Genomic DNA, 18,249 nt, shown 5'->3' on the forward strand with positions numbered 1-18,249 from the left:
CTCCGCAGGAGATAGGCCACTTTAAGAAAGCTTTGGATTCTGGATGTGCACTGGCTTCTCCCTCTATGTCCCTCCAGACCTCCGTTTTACACTGTGCCCAGAGCGAGATGGGTGCACTGCAGGGAGCTCCCCGGAGTTCTCTGCCTAGGAAGCATTTTTGTTTGGATTTTTTCTACATTTTTACAGGGAGCACTGGTGTAGTTATATTGATGACCTATTGTTTATTTGGAGTGGAGATATGGATCAATTAAATATTTTTTGTGATTCTTTGGGCGCAAATTTTAATATTAATCTTACCATTACCAAAAGTTATAAAGATATAGTTTTTCTGGATCTGTGTATTTATGTTAAGGATAATAAGATACACACTCTACTATACCGTAAATCTACGGACTCAAACAGCTATATTGAGAGTACAAGTCAACACCATAGAAATTGGCTTGAAAGCATACCTTACAGTCAGTTTCTAAGAACAAAACGTAATTGCACAGAAAAATTTATGATCAAGAAATTGAAGAAATGACTAAACGTTTCGAAGATAAGGGATATGATAAAAAGCTTCTTACAGAGGCCCGTAAAAAAGTTGATCTTATAGACAGAGATAGTTTGGTTGTTAAAAATAAAGATAAAGTCATTAAGAAAAATGATAATATTCAATGGGCTTTTATATCTGAATTTAATATACAACATAAGGCAATAGAGCAAACATTTAAGAAACATTGGAAAGTAATTAAAAAGGACCCTATTATTGGTGGGATTCTACCTGAAAAACCGATTTTTGTTTATAGAAGATCTAATACACTTAAGGACAAATTGGTCCATAGTGCAATAGAACCGCCTAAAAGCAGTATCCGCTGACTGCTCCCAGGGGTTCTATAGGTGTGCTATGTGCAACATGTGTAAGGTTACAAAAGGTGCGAGCAAAATTAAAGAATTTACGGTAAAGGATGTGAAGTATAAAATTAATGAATTCATAACATGCAATTCCAAAAATATAATATATGGAATAGAGTGCCTTTGCGGTTTGATATATATCGGTAAAACCACTAGGTGTCTCAAAGTAAGGCTCTCTGAACACCTGTACAATATTAAAAAAGGTTTGGAGTCGCACTCTCTGTCCATGCACTTTAAAAAGGTCCATGGTTGCAGTCCTTGTGGCGTCAAGTCTTTTTGGGGTATACAGTGTATAATTCCTACCTGGCGGGACAGGGATGTAGATACCCGTCTAGCCAGGTCGGAGATGCGCTGGATACACAATTTGGGAACCTTGATGCCGCAGGGGCTGAACAGTGATTTTGAGTTAAAGTGGTTTCTCTAAACTGCTATAAGCCTCTTCCGCATTTCTCTACTGAAAACATTTTAGTGAATTAATCGTATGTGTGTGTGTGTGTATATGTATATATATATATATATATATATATATATATATATATTTTTTTTTTTTTTTCTCATGATTCCTCTTTTTATATCTAATAACTAGATTTTAAAATAATTATGTATGTCATGTTCTAAAAATGTCTTTATTGATGTTTTGTCAAATACCGCCAGTATATAAGTGATGGAACGCAAACAGGAAGAATCTGAGAGCGTGTGGAACGCATGGACGTCACTTCCGGTTACGGTGGTAACGCCGGGAGAAGCGACAGGAGGCACAAATTTGGAAAATTAGATAGGGTATAAATAGAGACAACTACAGGATGTCCCACATGCTTCTGAGGAAGGACAGTAGTGTCCGAAAACGCGTTAAAGCAGCAGGGGACTTTTCTTTTGGACCTATCCAGTGGCAGCACCAGCGGTATCCAGTGGGACTCTCATTCTGTGGTATCCGGAGCCTTAGAGGGACTGTTTCACACGACCTTACATCTAGTGTCGATTTGGACCCTTTGGTGCCCCATGATTGGTGATATGTCTGAATTGTTTTTATCTTTGTGAGTGCATTCTTGTTATTAAATACGTGGTTTTATTTAAAAAAAAAAAAAACAATATTGCACTATATTATTCTTTGGAGTTTCAGCTCTAAGGAGGACGATCTAAAGAATGAAGATAAATGCCATATGAGGATGATATGCAAATAATCTTTTGCTCAATTGTGAGTGGGACCAATAAAAGTCACTAATTTCATTCACTCTGTGTTTTGTACTTTACCATTATTTGCTCTCCTTCTGAATTTCAGATCTTGGAGGCCTAAATCTATACGAATGGTTGTGTATATATATACATGTATGTATTTTCTGAACAGTAGCGCCGTGTGATATCACTTTTTATTTTATTTATGTATGTATCTTGGCTTCTTTGGTGAAGGCTCTGTATTGATATCACTGGCAGTCACTGTTTTTTTTTTTGTAAGCGCAAGCCGAGATCACTTGTTTCTATACAGGGAGCACTGCTGGCAACAGGCTCCCTGCATCGAGGGATTGAGGAGAGAGGGGCGGACCTTCTTAATTGATAGGCTCTGCTTCCTAGGCTACTGGACACCATTAGCTCCAGAGGGGGTGAACGCAGGTTCTTACTGGGCGTCCACCCCCCAGAGCCGCGCCGCCGTTCTCCTTACAGAGCCAGAAGAAACGAAGTCAGAAGATGTCTCAGGCGCCAGAAGCGTTCAGAGCTTCTCTGAGGTAACGCACAGCACTGCAGCTGTGCGTCATTGCTCCCATACACCTCACATACTCCAGTCACTGTAAGGGTGCAGGGGGGGGGGGGGGCGCGCGCGCCCTGGGCAGCAATATAACACCTCTTATGGTAAAAGACAATATACATGTACAGGTGGGCACTGTACATGTATATAAAAGAGCCCCCGCCATTTTTTAATAACTTTGAGCGGGACTGAAGCCCGCCGCCGAGGGGGCGGGGCTTCTCCAAGGTGTGTTTAAAAGAGATGGGGGGGGGGGGGGGGCACATAATTGGCGGATAACATATTATACAGTGCGGCTGGGGAAAAACATTTTGTGTTGGTCTCCAGGGTCATTGCGCTGGGGTGTGTGCTGTCTCTCTCCCTCTCCCCTTAAAGGGGATACTGTCTTCAGAAAAGAGTTTCCCTGTGTGTGTGAAGTGTGTCGACATGTTTGAGGAAGGCTCGCTTAATGTGGAGGGGGAGTGTTTGAATGTCATATCGCCGTCGGCAGCGCCGACACAGGAATGGATGGATATGCTAAATGTCTTAAATGCAAATGTCAATCTATTGCATAAAAGGTTAGACAAGGCTGAAGCTAGGGATCAGTCAGGTACCCAGACCATGCCTGTCCCTGTGGCGCCAGGGCCTCAGAAGCGCACCATATCCCAGATCGATGACACGGATACTGATTCTAGTGTCTACTATGAAGATGCAAAATTACAGCCGAAGGTAGCAAAAGGTATTCGGTACATTATTATTGCCATTAAAGAGGTTTTGCATATTACTGAAGAAATTCCTGTCCCTGACATGAGGGTACACATGTATAAAGTAGTGATGTGCACCGGAAATTTTTCGGGTTTTGTATTTGGTTCCGCGGCCGTGTTTTGGATTCGGATGCGTTTTGGCAAAACCTCCCTGAAAATTTTGTCGGATTCGGGTGTTTCTTTACAAAAAAAACTCAAAAACAGCTTAAATTATAGAATTTGGGGGTCATTTTGATCCCATAGTATTATTAACCTAAATAACCATATTTTACACTCATTTTCAGTCTATTCTGAACACCTCACAATAATATTTTTAGTCCTAAAATTTGCACTGAGGTTGCTGGATGGCTAAGCGACACAAGTGGCCGACACAAACACCTGGCCCATTTAGGAGTGGCACTGCAGTGTCAGGCAGGATGACGCTTCAAAAAAATAGTCCCCAAACAGCACATGATGCAAAGAAAAAAAGAGGCGCACCAAGGTCGCTGTTGTGACTAAGCTAAGCGACACAAGTGGCTGACACAAACACCTGGCCCATCTATGAGTGGCACTGCCGTTTTCTAGCGAGAGGATGAGTGCTTCCATGCTCATGTGAATCTGAACCACTAGCCATGAACATAGGCCAGGGCCTCAGCCGTTCCTTGCCACTCCGTGCCGTAAATGGCATATTGGCAAGTTTACGCTTCTCATCAGACGCTTTTTAATTTTGATTTTTGGGTCATTTAACTGAACTTTTGTTTTTTGGATTTTACATGCTCTCTACTATGACATTGGGTATCGGCCTTAGCAGACGACGTTGATGGCATTTCATCGTCTCTGCCATGACTAGTGGCAGCAGCTTGAGCACGAGGTGGAAGTGGATCTTGATCTTTCCTTATTTTAACCTCCACATTTTTGTTCTCCATTTTTTAATGTGTGGAATTATATGCCAGTATCAATAGCCTACTACTATATATACTGCGCACAACTGAAATGCACCACAGGTATGGATGGATAGTATACTTGACGACACAGAGGTAGGTAGAGCAGTGGCCTACCGTACTGCTATATATACTGGTGGTCACTGTCAGCAAACTGCAAAACTAAAATGCACCACAGGTATAGAATCTAGATGGATAGTATACTTGACGACACAGAGGTAGGTAGAGCAGTGGCCTTCCGTACCGTACTGCTATATATACTGGTGGTCACTGTCAGCAAAACTCTGCACTGTACTCCTCCTATATAATACTGCTGGTCCCCAGTCCCCACAATAAAGCAGTGTGAGCACAGATACATGCAGCACACTGAGCACAGATATGGAGCGTTTTTCAGGCAGAGAACGGATAAAACTGGTGGTCACTGATCAGCAAAACTCTGCACTGTACTCCTCCTATATAATACAGCTGCTCCCCAGTCCCCACAATAAAGCAATAAGCTCAAATATTTGCAGCAACATTAATAAACGGAGAGGACGTCAGCCACGTCCTCTCCCTAACATTTCCAATGCACGAGTGAAAATGGCGGCGACGCGTGGCTCCTTATATAGAATACGAATCTCGCGAGAATCCGACCGCGGGATGATGACGTTCGGGCGCGCTCGGGTTAACCGAGCCATACGGGAGAATCCGAGTATACCTCGGACCCGTGTAAAATGGGTGAAGTTCGGGGGGGTTCGGTTTCCGAGGAACCGAACCCGCTCATCACCAATATATATATATATATATATATATATATATATATAATGGATTCAGTATGATGATTCGATCACAATACCGCTACTGGCATCCCGACCGGGAGAGGTACAACTGCTTCCCCATCTTCCCTACCCCCTAACCCTGCTTTTCCGCAGCCTATGTTAGGAAGATGAAATTTAACATAGGTATTCTTCAGGTGGGAAATAGGAAAGCTACGTAATCAATTTTATTAAACTTCCCCCAAGGGTATGAAAAAGGGGCTGACATAATGACATCATTACCGATGCGTGGTTTGTGTTGTGTGAACGATAACGCCCAGACAGACAATCGAATCAACATTTAGATTGCACCTCCAGTGTGTAGAATTTAATAAACTACAAAAATGGTCCTGTCACTTTTTACCGTATTTGCTCTGGTAGACGCCAAGAACCATGGATTTACTTACATTAAGATGTCTCAAATTTACATCTCTATAGATTTACCAAATTTTGAACATTCCTTTTTATGTACAACCGTGAAAATCTGAAACTCCCATGCGAAGAATGGATAAAACAGCTAGTTATATAAAGTGAGGATTATATTTTTTTAATATTGGCTGCAAAAATAAAATAAAAAGATGTTTGAAACAATATCAGAGCTGGGAAAGCAACATACACCAAAAAGGATGAATTTACACAAGGCTGTAACTAGGGGTGGGCATGTGGTTGCACCACCCAGGTCACAGATCCTATTCAATGGCACCATTGGTGCCCCATGGCACCTGTATTTGGAATGGCACCATGCAGCCTAGAAAGTCACCATCTGGAGCTTCGGTTGCTCAGCTACTCCTCCTTGTGCCAGCCAGTAAAATGCAATCTATCGACTGGCTACAGCCAGGAATTTACTGTACATTTACACAATTCTCCAAAGTCCCCAACTTCTGATTAATAAACAATCACTGCATAAAGCTTTTAGAAAGGTGGCACTTTTTGTGGACAGATTTGGTCTGGTATTTGAACTTATAAGCCATCCATTGATTTTATTAATACACTCACCCGTCACCAACCTACCACCTTTTTCCCCCAATAATCACTCGGACAACTGAATTGCGATTTAAAAGGTCACAGCCAAATTTATTGATTGAATTAGAATTGGTACTCTATAAGTGGGTGGTGAGAAAGCAGCCTCATCATTAAGTTTCTCCTAAATTAAACAATTGGGGCGGAACCGAAGTTCCTCCCCTGCGCAACTTAGCTGAGCGGTACCGCTTCCCCCATTGGCATAGCACCGGTCCACCCTTAAGATGACGACCGCGTCGGCCCTTGAGGCCACGACAAACTCGCCGAGTATCTGGGGGAAGTGCCAGCCAACCGATGTTGCGCTACTACAGACCGCCGAGGAGCACTGCTTGCCGCGCCTGCTGGACCTCTCTTGTCAGGTGATACTTAAAGACCAAGATGGCCTGACGGTGCCTCCACCGAAAATAAGAAAAAAAATTCCTAGAATCCAGTTAACCAACTTTTGCACTGCTTACGTGGCACTGTTGGACCTCTCTTGTCAGGTGATAATTAAAGTCCGAAATGGCCTGACTGTGCCTCCACCGAAAATAAAAACATTCCTAAATTCCAGTTAACCAACTTTTGCACTGCTTACGCGCCAAAACCGCCATACCACATGGGCGGGAGGGTGGGTGCCTACTTAGATCTTTGTCCAGCATGAAAGAGGAAGCCTGCCTGCCCTTCCTGACCTTTTTGTACCTCACAGGTAACTCTCTTCCCCTTTTTCCTACAGGATGCTGCTATGCTATCTCCCTGCTCCCCCTCCCCTCCCCTCCCCTCCCCTCTTCTCCCATTCCCAGCCCCAGGCTTCCTTCCTTAAAAAACCAGGACGCTTATTTATTCTTCAGGCCTGTTTGGCCCTCGAATTCTTTTACATTTAGACCACTGTCATAAATCCCTCAGATCCTAAGAGAGCAACACTCATTCTGCCGGATAATGACTATGCTGTAGAGAACCAGCGCTTCCTTATTTAAACATGTGTACAAGTAATTAACTACAGTGAAGGGATGAATACACACAGTAGTGGACCAATCAACTGTCGAAGTCAAAAATATTACATACAGAAAACATACAAACTCCACACAGATGAGTCACTGTGCGTTCGAATATACGCAGCGTGCACAGCGATATATGCTAGCATACGCACTCACACAGACACGCCACTAGGATTTATTCAACACATATTTCATACCACACATAAAGTAAACATGTCAAGCACTAGATATTATAAGGCTTTAAATTATGTAATGGAGTATAACATCATGTATATGTATTAATGGAATGGAATAAGATAAACATGTCATGCTTGGTGTCAAAATGATCAAGCTAATGAGTGTGTTGGTTTGATGGCAGTGGTTAAGTTGTAGCACATTGCAATGAGTACTATGTAAAATGAATTTCTTGTGGGACCTTCAAATTGCGCAATTGACAAAAGGCAGCCTGAAAACAATCACAATTTCCAGAGGTACCCCTCCAAAAGTACCCAAAAATTGTAACAAAGTAAAGATAAATAGCGGAAAAAGGATATTTTCTCAGGCGCTCATCATAATAAAACCATGTGTTCAATAAGAATAAAAAGAATAATACATTCCTCGGTTCACAGGTAGGATCCAGATGTCAAGTGAGAGCCGTCTTTCCTCATTAATTTCTCACAAGTGCAAAGTGATATGGAAGAGAAAAATCAATTCATGTGTAGTAAAGTAACAATTTAATGATGTACACTAACACATGTTGCATAAATACATAAAAATCTCCCAAAGAACTGTTGAAAGTGGATAGCCAGAATAATTACCAGCATGTAAGAGAACTGGTGTTAGACAGCTCTCAAAAACAGCAGTTGGTATATCAGTTTACCAAACGTCTCTCCGGAAAAGACTGACTGGAACTGAAGTGGTGGGCAAACAGTCTCAGCTATCCAGATGTTTCTCCAACAGACACTTTGGGATCCGTAATCTGTCCTTTGTATACCGACGCGTTTCTACCTGCGATGCTGCAGGTCTTTCTCAAGGTAGGATAAAGGACAGTCATCTAAACCATTTATTTATTGAAATAGCCAACCAATTGAAATCCTGACAAATAGATTTAATTCAGCTGTTCATTCAAACTAGATTACATAACAAACCCCCTCGTTGCCATAGAGACGCAACCCAACCAATCGTGTCCTTTTGGTTGCGACACGTCACCTCCGGGGGGCGCGGCCGGTGGGTAATCCGATCTGGCATCCACAGAGCTCACCAGGAACTTCCTGTGATGTCGGTTCCTTGAGACTCTTCTAACTTCCTTCTTAGCCTTTGCCACACAAAGGTGTGAACACCTGGAGCCTGATCCATCTCCCGGTGCGTCACTTCTGGGGGTTCATCCAAATTCCGCCAACCGTGCAAACAACATTTTGCCAACCACTGGCGTCATCGCTTTCTTTCAAAGCCATCTTTCATTACCCGCTATTCAGAAACTGTTTAAAGGTCCAGGCTCCCAATAAATTATCCACCCGGAAGTGTCGTCCCGTTAGGCTGCGTCTCCACGGCAACGAGGTAACAACAAATCCTGACATATGAAATCACTAATATCCAGACATCTTCAAGAATTGCAAATCGACCTAAAAGATAAAACAGAATAAGCCGCTTAGATACCAATAAAAGAACCTCTATAAAAACCACTTTAGTTCGAAATCATTAAGTCCACACGGATGTAATGTATTGAACTCATATATAGATTTCATCTCACTTTTTGCTAAAGCTGTCATGGTATCTTTTTGTCTACTTGTGGACTTAATTAATTTAAAACCAGCAAACTTTACAATATTTTTTGTGGAACTATTATGATGCAACTTAAAATGATTCGACAAGGCATGGGTAACTAGACCTTTTTTAATGTTTCTGCAGTGTTCACTTATACGCACTTTTAAAGGCCTTGTAGTGCATCCAATATAAAATAAGTGACACGAGCACTCTATAAAATAAACAACATTTTTAACATTGCAAGAAATAAAATCATGTATCCTAGCCGTCTTCCCATTAATGTTGACTGTTTCTAATTTTATTTGATCCATCGCTTTTTATTTCTTTACAACCGATGCAGTCTCCGCATCGGTGAAAACCCTTTGTTAAAATTCTCCCCTCCCTTCTCTTGGGAGGTAGGTAACTTCTAACTAGAGAATCCTTCAAATTTGGGGCTTTTCTATAAATAAAGACTGGTTGGTCTGGAATTATCTTCCCAACAATTGGATCTCTTTTAAGAATGTCCCAATTTCTTCTGAATGACTTTTCCAGGGATCTATGTTGTGCATTAAAGCTCGTTATAAATGCCCATTCATAGTTTCTCCCCTTTTTATTGGTTTTAGTTTCACCACGCTGTTTATCAACTAGTAAGACCTCTCTATCTATCAGTCCTACCTCCTGTATGGCCTTATCTATCTTTTCACTGTCGTAGCCACTCCTTTCAAATCTACTCTTCAATTGGTTCGCCTGTTGTTCATAATCCTCACTATTGGTACAATTTCTCTTGAACCTCTTTAATTGCCCTTGTGGGATAGAGTTTAACCAATTGTGGTGATGACAGCTCGAAAGATTAATAAATGTTTGTGAATCCGTTTCTTTTATAAAAGTTTTGGTACAGAGTTTACCATTTTCTTGGAAGAGGGTGATATCTAAAAAATTAACATATGATGTATCTATGTTAAAAGTAAGTTCAATGTTAGGATTAAATGTAGGAATAGGAAGTCACTCTTATTGGAACAAAGAACATTCCTCATGTGGCCAGGAAACCAGTGGCCAACCCCTATGATGTCATCTTCAAGGCTGGACATTGCTTGCATATGAACTGACCAATAACCCATCATGAGTGAGAAAGTTCCCTCCCCTGGACCAATAACAGAAGACTCAGTCCCAGACCTGTACTCCCCCAATATACTGTACACCGTGTATAGCTGATTGCAGACACACAAGAAGTGCTGTTTTGCTGTTATTCTGCTGCTGGTAGTTGCTGTTTGTTGGTGTTGAGGCAGATCCAGAGATGGAGGAAATGGAGCAAAGTGTGCATTGAGGGACAGGGAAATGGTATTGTATGCTGGCTCTGGTTGTAACTGTATGGATTCTTGCTTCCTGTGTAACTGTAACCATTTAACCATATATATACTGTACATGTGTTATATTGTTTGCATATCCTTTAAAATATCAAATATATCAATGAGCGTTGGAACTCAGACAATTTGTGCAAGTGCTTGTTTTCTCTTAAGGGATGTAGTGTTAGCGACATACAGTGCACTTTTATCGTATATGCCTTGCATCCACTGCATATATTAACGCTGGCATTATAAATATTTATTAGAAATTAATCTGAATCTAACACAACCAAGGGGTAACAAACAGATACTGAACTTTTGTTCTAAGATGACACTTACAACCAGTGCTTAAAGTGGTCCTGGAGAGGTGGTTAAACTCACCCATTATTGCCAGCCGCCCCTTCCCCCGTGTCCTCCAACAATCCCCCTTCTTCCCTGCGTGCTAGGTGGAGCTACAGTGAAATGGTGCCTTGCCAATGTAACATTCCCAACTAGGGTTGATGATGTTTAGGGCAAATATAAGAAATGTTGCCCTTAATATCTATAAAAAATGTTGGAAGTATAGTTATATAGGTACAGTACTGAAATAAACTTTGGCAACACAAATAATGTAAGTGCAAGAACATGGTGTTAAACCTCAATACACCTGGGATGAATATCATGTGCACATGTAAACACACTATTGTGTATAGGAAATTGAATGTGAATGGCCGGGGGCCACTTAGGCCCCTAGAAGCTGTAGGGACTATAATAGTGTGTAATACATTCTAGATGCTTTTTAACACCCCTGCCACCAGCTGCGACTACAATGTTAGGTCCCTTAAAGAGAAATAAAATTGTTCTATGCCACTCAATTATTTTTCTGCCACCCCTTATAGGTTTTTTTATGGGGTATCCAAGTCTTCGTCACTTCATGGTTTGTTTGTTTTTTTGCAACCCCTATGTATCCTGTGTTTAGGTCTTTTCTTACCTATTTGGTGGTTTCTTTGCATCGGGGGAGTCTCCCTATGGAGACAATGAGGATAATTCAGAGGTGATCGCAGCAGAGAATTTGTTAGCAGTTGGGCAAAACCATGTGCACTGCAGGGGGGCAGATATAACATTTGCAAAGATTTAGGTTTGGGTGGGTTATATTGTTTCTGTGCAGGGTAAATGCTGGCTGCTTCATTTTTACACTGCAATTTAGATTGCAGATTGAACACACCACACCCAAATCTAACTCTCTGCACATGTTATATCTGTCCCCCCTGCACTGCACATGGTTTTGCCCAACTGCTAACAAGTTTACAGCTGCGATCAACTCTGAATTACCCCCTATGTCGTGAGATGGTATTCAGTATACATACAGTATAGGAGATATGTCCTGGAAGCCACCTGTTTGCATAGGAATAATAATGTCATCTTCATATAATTATACCTCCCAACATGACCCTCTCCAGGAGGGACAGAAGGAGAGAGAATTGACTAACATAGGAGAGGAATGGGTTAAACATCCTGTGAGGGGTGGACCTAGCTGTGAGGTAGAACAGCCTTAGGAAAGGGGGAGGGTTAAGGTATATATAGGCTGGAGTGGCCATTTTAGGTCTCTTTGCTTGCTGAAATTTCTTGTGAGTACTGCTTGGCAGATTTTCATTTAAATTCATTCGAATTTAATTTCATTCGTTTAAATTTACAAGTTTATTTAACTTGAAAGCATGGCCTCCAGCCGCCCACGCCGGTTCGCTGGCGCCCCAGCCCGTTACCTGTCTGGTGAGGCTGGCCCCGGGGCAGGGGTGCCCGGCTCCGATGTGGCCATTTCTTCCCCTGGGGCCCCTCTGAGAGCTAGGGGTACGGAGCGTAGAACCCGCTCCGCTGGGGAGATGGACGGGTCCCCCTCTACGAGAGGGCGCACTCGGCGGTCCGGGGCGGCTGGGCAGTCTGGCCGCACGGAGTGGGGCGACCAACAGCCCTCACCTCCGGGGTCGGCCAGGGGTGCCGGGTACACGGGCGCCCGCGGGCGCGCGTCGGCGCGCCCTGCCGGGCGCCTTTCGGCATCCGCTCTGGTAGCTCCCGCACCCGCTCTCTTGCCGGGGCCGGGTAGAGGCCTCAGGCGGGGGGCGGGAACCGGTCGGGAGAACGCTACGATCCGGGCTGGGCCTGTTGCGGTGCCCAGTGCGCGATCGACCAGGAGCCTGGGCCTGCCGGCGGGTGCTCTGGGAGAGACCGCAGCTGTGGGCGCTCAGGCAGCAAGTGGTGGGGTGCGCGCGCGCCCACACGAGGCTCCGGCGGCGTCTCTTGCGCACGAGTGCGCGCAGCGGCGCCGCAGCCCTCCGTGTCCCCCCAGCCCTCTTCGTTACGGCCGGAGTCCGGCGCGACGAGGGGGGGGAGGAGGCCTGGCAGGGATCAACCAGGTAGTGGGGTGATCTATAACAGTGGTGCTGGGGACCCAGTACCACGGGCAATTATTTCCTCACGGCGCGGGGCCAACCCTGCTGGCGGTGCTGGCTCCGTCAGGCGGGGGGTGGGCCTCAGTGAGGGGTTAGAGCAGAGGTCAGGCATCACTCCAGGGGGGCGGGGGCGGGGTGGGTCCGGAAGTATACCCGTTTTTAGAGACCCTGGCGTTATTTGGCCCCCCCCCCCGGGGCCGGCCTGGCCGCGGGCCAGATGGGTCTGGGTTGCCTATGCCCAGCGGTGGCTCTAATCGCCGCGTGCCCCCGGCAAGGCAGTCATCAGGTGACGACGCGGCGTTACAAGGTCACGCTGAACCGCCCGGGGCGTTCGCGGCGGCCCTTGCCACGGTGGTGGCGGCATTGGGTCCGCTCGCCGCGGCCCCGGAGCTCGAGGGCGGGTCCAGGGAGGCGGCGGACGCCGCGGGCGCAGGTGCCTTTTCAGCCGCCCAGAGGGTTGCACGCGCGTGCCGGGAGCTGGGGGCGGCCGCAGCGCAGCTGCATTTACAGCCAAGGCGGGACGAGAGTTTGCAGTCACCTCGCACGCCGGCCTTAGGTCGGGCTGGGCGCACGCCATCTTTGTTGTCCGGGTCCCCTCCCCCTTTTCTGCCCACAGATGTTCAAGCGGATGCAAGGGTGTCGGAATCGGAGGACGAGGATGTTACATATGTCGCGACTGAGGAGTCTGGATCTGACCAATCTACGGCTTCAGGTGAGGCGGAGCAATTGGGGTCGGTTTCTAGTACGCCCTCGGGTTCGCGCAGCTCTTCCCCTTCCTCCTCCTCTTCCTCTGCTTCCTCCTCTTCCCTTTCTTCGGCAAAGTCCGACGTCAGTAGTGCGACAAAGGCGAAGAAAAGGGCGATTAAATACGCCAAGAAGGCGGCTGGGCAACAGGAGAGGCGTAAGAGGCGAAGGCGGCTTAGCAAAGAATCTCGCAAGGCCAGGAAGCGCTGCGAATATACCGCTGTCATGCGGGGGCTTAGGGATAGCTGCAGCAAGAGTATTCGCAGGGGGGACTACGTAGATGTCTTCGTCTTGACTAAAGACGCTAAAAAAGAGTTTAAGGCGGCAACCGCTAAGAAGGGCATAGGGGCCGAGGCGTTCCGCACGTTTGATAACTGGCTGGCGGGGTTTTGGGTTTTCGCGGCTTGCTACCTTGAAGACAGGAAAAAACAATGGTTCCCTAATGCACACTGAGTGAATAATATTCCTACATAATAGTCAGATAATACGGAGATCTTGGTTGCGTATATCTGCAGATATAGGGTTAAGCCCCCAGGCCGATCGACAAGGCCTCTCCGTCACTGGGGGTCCCTAATATTAGGTATGGGTCCGGGGTGCAGGACCCCATAATGTCGGCACAGGTCGGCTACCCCAGGTCAGCACACAGGTGAGAGTTAATAGGGTTAATAAGAAGCACAGAAGTGCTATGTGAGTGGTGTGATTAAAATAATACAAAAATATATACAAAGTGATAGGGAAACTCATAAGTGTTAATAAAGTGTTAGGGTGTGCCGACCTGAAGCAGCCCAGCGATACCGACACAGGGGCCACCACACCCCACCCCCCCCCATTTTTGTATTATTTTAATCACACCACTCACATAGCACTTCTGTGCTTCTTATTAACCCTATTAACTCTCACCTGTGTGCTGACCTGGGGTAGCCGACCTGTGCCGACATTATGGGGTCCTGCACCCCGGACCCATACCTAATATTAGGGACCCCCAGTGACGGAGAGGCCTTGTCGATCGGCCTGGGGGCTTAACCCTATATCTGCAGATATACGCAACCAAGATCTCCGTATTATCTGACTATTATGTAGGAATATTATTCACTCAGTGTGCATTAGGGAACCATTGTTTTTTCCTTCACAGAATTACCCCTCCCTTTTAGCACCTGAGTGACATCACTATCTGATTGAGCAGTTCACCATTTTTTTGCATTTTTTTTTTACCTTGAAGACAGGCCAGACGAACATATGAATGTCATTCGGTACCTGCATCTCGTGCACGATATGCAACGCACGTCGGCGGGTGACGAATGGCGTAGGTATGATGTGGAATTCAGAGAGAAGCAGGACGGGTTACACGTTATGGACTTCGGTTTCAAGGACGTGGAGGTATGGCTTAAGGTCACCAGGGCCTCGCAGCAGGCCAAGGAGCCCCGGAGCGCAGGGGCGGACGGACACCGTGCTGGGCCGTCCGCCCATGCGCCCGGCGCGGACGGCCGGTCGGCTAAGCCGGGTAGGTCGGCCGTCCGGGCTGGGAAACAGCCCGCAACGAAAGGATTATGTTTCGCGTTTAACAACGCTGCATGTTCCTACGGCAAGCAGTGTCGGTTTCCGTCACGCTTGCCTCCATTGCGGGGGTTCCCACCCTGCCTCCTCCTGCTTCAAGAATACTCGGCAGGGTCCCCGTTCTAAGCAATCCTACTCGAGAGGGGCACCCGGCGGGGGCGCCCCACAGGGCGCCAACGCCAATTAGGTTAAAGGCTATGAGTAAATGGTTGGATTGGTATCCGAATAGGGAGGATGCCAGGTTTTTATATGCAGGTTTTAGTTTTGGTTTCCGCTTGCCTGTTGCGAGCGATGTTACAGTTCGGGCACAGAGGAACCTCCAGTCTGCTCGGGCCTTGCCTTTAGTGTTGCGGGAAAAGGTCGATAAGGAGGTCAGGCTGGGCAGGATGGAGGGGCCGTTTGCAACACCCCCAGTGGCGGGTCTCATCATCTCCCCGGTGGGGGTGGTCCCCAAGAAAACACCCGGTTCCTTCCGACTGATCCAACACCTTTCCTACCCAGCGGGGTCCTCGGTCAACGACGCTATACCTCCGGGTCATTGCTCGGTAGTGTATCAGTCATTTGACGAGGCGCTTAATTTGGTCCGCAGCTACGGCGCTGGGGCCCTCATGGCAAAGATTGACGTCGAATCCGCTTTTCGGTTGCTACCCCTCCATCCGGACTCATTCCGTTTTATGGGTTTCCGGATTGGATCGGAATATTTCATTGACAAATGTTTGCCGATGGGATGTTCTGTTTCATGCTCGTATTTTGAACGTTTTAGCACCTTCCTGCATTGGTGCGTGGAGTCTTCGTCGGGTGGGCACGGGGTTGCCCACTACCTCGACGATTTCCTTTGTACAGGGCCGGCGGATTCGCCACGGTGCGGCAACTTGCTTTTCAGTATACGAGCTTTGTTTTGTCACTTCGGAGTGCCAGTGGCCGAGGACAAAACGGAGGGACCGGTGTCTTGCCTCTCATTTCTGGGAATCGAGATCGACACGGTGGCAGGCGAATGTCGCCTTCCTTTGGACAAAGTGGCTAAGCTTCGCGAAGCCATTGGCCAATTCATGGGTTCGCGCAAGGTTAAGCTGCGGCAGGCACAATCCTTGCTGGGCATGTTTAACTTTGCTTGTCGGGTCATCCCGATGGGCAGGGTTTTCTGCCGGAAGTTAGAAAGAGCGACCGCGGGGTGTGCTAGGCCGCACCACTTTGTACGCTTGCCCGCTGAGTTAAAAAGGGATCTGGCTGTATGGGCCTCGTTCCAGGAGGATTTCAACGGTGTGCGCATATGGCAGGCACCAACGGTCGACAGCGCCAGATTGCAGCTTTTCACCGACGCGGCAGGAGCCTCCGGTTTTGGTTGCTATCTTGAGGGATCTTGGTGCGCGGCATCATGGCCGGCGGGCTGGCACCAGGCGGGTTTGACTAAGGACCTTCTGCTCCTGGAACTCTTTCCCATCATGGTTGCGCTGGAAATCTGGGGCGAGCGGCTAGCGCATCGCCGCATCCTGTTCAGATGCGACAATCTGGGCGTGGTGCACGCGATTAACAACCAGAGGGCAAAATCACTGGTAGTGCTTCGGGTGCTAGGGCAGTTGCTGCTTACTTGCCTGCACAGGAACGTGTGGTTCCGGGCACAACACGTACCGGGTTTAGAGAATGGGGTCGCTGACGCGCTATCACGAGGGCAATGGGAGAGGTTTTACTGGTTGGCTCCTGAAGCCGAGGAACAAGGTTTTCATTGTCCCGGTTATGTCTGGCAGGTCATCGAGCCGGACTGGAAGGTCTAGCACTACGTTCGGTAGCGCCATCCACGCTTAAGGCTTACAAGCAGGCCTGGGGCGAATGGGAAGAATTTGCTAGAGGACGGAAGCAACGAGGTAAGAGCGGGCATCGGATGATGCTTTCTTTTATTTGGCAGCTTTATGTTTCGGGTAGGTCTAGAGCGGTGGTGTCCCGGTACTTGGCTGGCATTGCATTCTTCTGCAGAATTAAGGGTGTTCCCGATTTGACGAAAAGTGGCATTCTGCTTAAGGCTATGAAAGGATGGGCGCGCGTGGAGCCTACGCCGCCTGACAGAAGGCGGCCCATTGATGCGGCGTTGCTGCCAGGCATCATTGGGTCGGTTGGAGCCATCGCATCATCTATGTTTGAATCGCTGCTTTTTAGATTGGCGTTCTCTATGGCTTACCACGGCGCCTTTAGGATATCGGAGTTGGTAGCGCCTTCTAAGCAAACTGATTCGCGCATGCTAGTAGAGGACGTAGTGGTGAGTGGGAGGTCCTTGCTGTGCAGATTGCGACGCTCTAAGACGGACCAGGTGGGGAAGGGCCGATGGGTCACCCTGGTTCCGGCACTTGAGGAGAGCATATGCCCAGTACGGTTGGCAGTACAATATGAGGCAGTGAGGCCCGACTGTCGGGGGTCGTGGTTGCTGCACTATGACGGGCTGCCAGTAACGAAGTTCCAATTTCGGTGGATGATGGGTCGCTGTCTGACGAGCATGGGCCTTTCCCCCTCCCACTTCGGTACACACTCCTTCCGCATTGGGGCTGCTACGGCGGCAGCGGCCGCGGGTTTTTCGGGAGCCCAAATCCAGGCGGTGGGACGATGGAAGTCGTCCTGTTATAAGCGGTACATTCGCCCCGTCGCCTGAGATACTTTGCTTAAGCGTAGCTTGCATCAATAAGTTAGAGTAAGATAATGTTTTGCTTGGTGTTATGCATATGTTATGTTCGCTGTATGTTGGTTCGTTTACCCGTGTGTGATCCTACTCAGGGATTAGCCACTTGCCGCTGCGGGCGTGAGCCGGCAGCGGGGGTCTGGAGTTATTTTGCGATTTTTGCCTGACTTGACGGACTGAATTCTAATCTTTAATTCGGCTAATCTGTTCTAATCAAAGTCCCTCAGCAGGTTTTTATGCTTTCACCTCCAGCTGAGTTATTTCATGTTTTACCCCTTTTTATACCCCCCCCCCCCTTGTTAATTTCGTTTTGATTCTTTTGCCTTTCCCTTAATGTCTTAATGCTTTTACTTCAAATTGGCTAGGAGCTCGGGAGATCGGCTAGGCCGTGACTGCTGCGACATTAGGAAACAATAAAAAAAATGTCTTTTCTTTTGGCAGATCCTTCAGGTTAACATAATACATGCTATGGCGTAGAATTATAGTAACACATTTTACCCCTTTTTCCTTCCATTCAGGTTGTTTCGCTGATGGCTTGTCCGTTTGGGTGGTCGGCCACTCGTATGTCTTCTGGGCAGCAAGGTTTTTGGCCTCTGATACTTCTCAGAGGTTTCCTAGAGGTCAGGGAATCAGATGGCTTGGTTGGCGAGGTATGATGTGGACAGATCTATTGAGTAGACTAGTCAGTCAGGCCAGGAAGCATGGAGTTCCC

At 47.0% G+C, this 18,249-nt stretch overlaps 1 protein-coding gene across 1 annotated transcript in view; it reads left to right on the forward strand.

Annotated features, from left to right (window-relative positions):
* Window positions 1-12,772: 12,772 nt before the first annotated feature.
* Window positions 12,773-18,249, forward strand: part of LOC134934533 (uncharacterized) — a 126,628-nt gene continuing 121,151 nt past the window's right edge. Inside the window, exons 1-2 of the mRNA XM_063929957.1 lie at window positions 12,773-13,729; window positions 14,531-14,819. Coding sequence (XP_063786027.1) covers window positions 12,809-13,729; window positions 14,531-14,819 — 1,210 coding nt within the window. The 5' untranslated portion in view covers window positions 12,773-12,808. The remainder of the gene's footprint in view (window positions 13,730-14,530; window positions 14,820-18,249) is intronic.

Source organism: Pseudophryne corroboree, chromosome 6, assembly GCF_028390025.1.
Source record: "Pseudophryne corroboree isolate aPseCor3 chromosome 6, aPseCor3.hap2, whole genome shotgun sequence".
NCBI classification, from domain to species: domain Eukaryota; kingdom Metazoa; phylum Chordata; class Amphibia; order Anura; family Myobatrachidae; genus Pseudophryne; species Pseudophryne corroboree.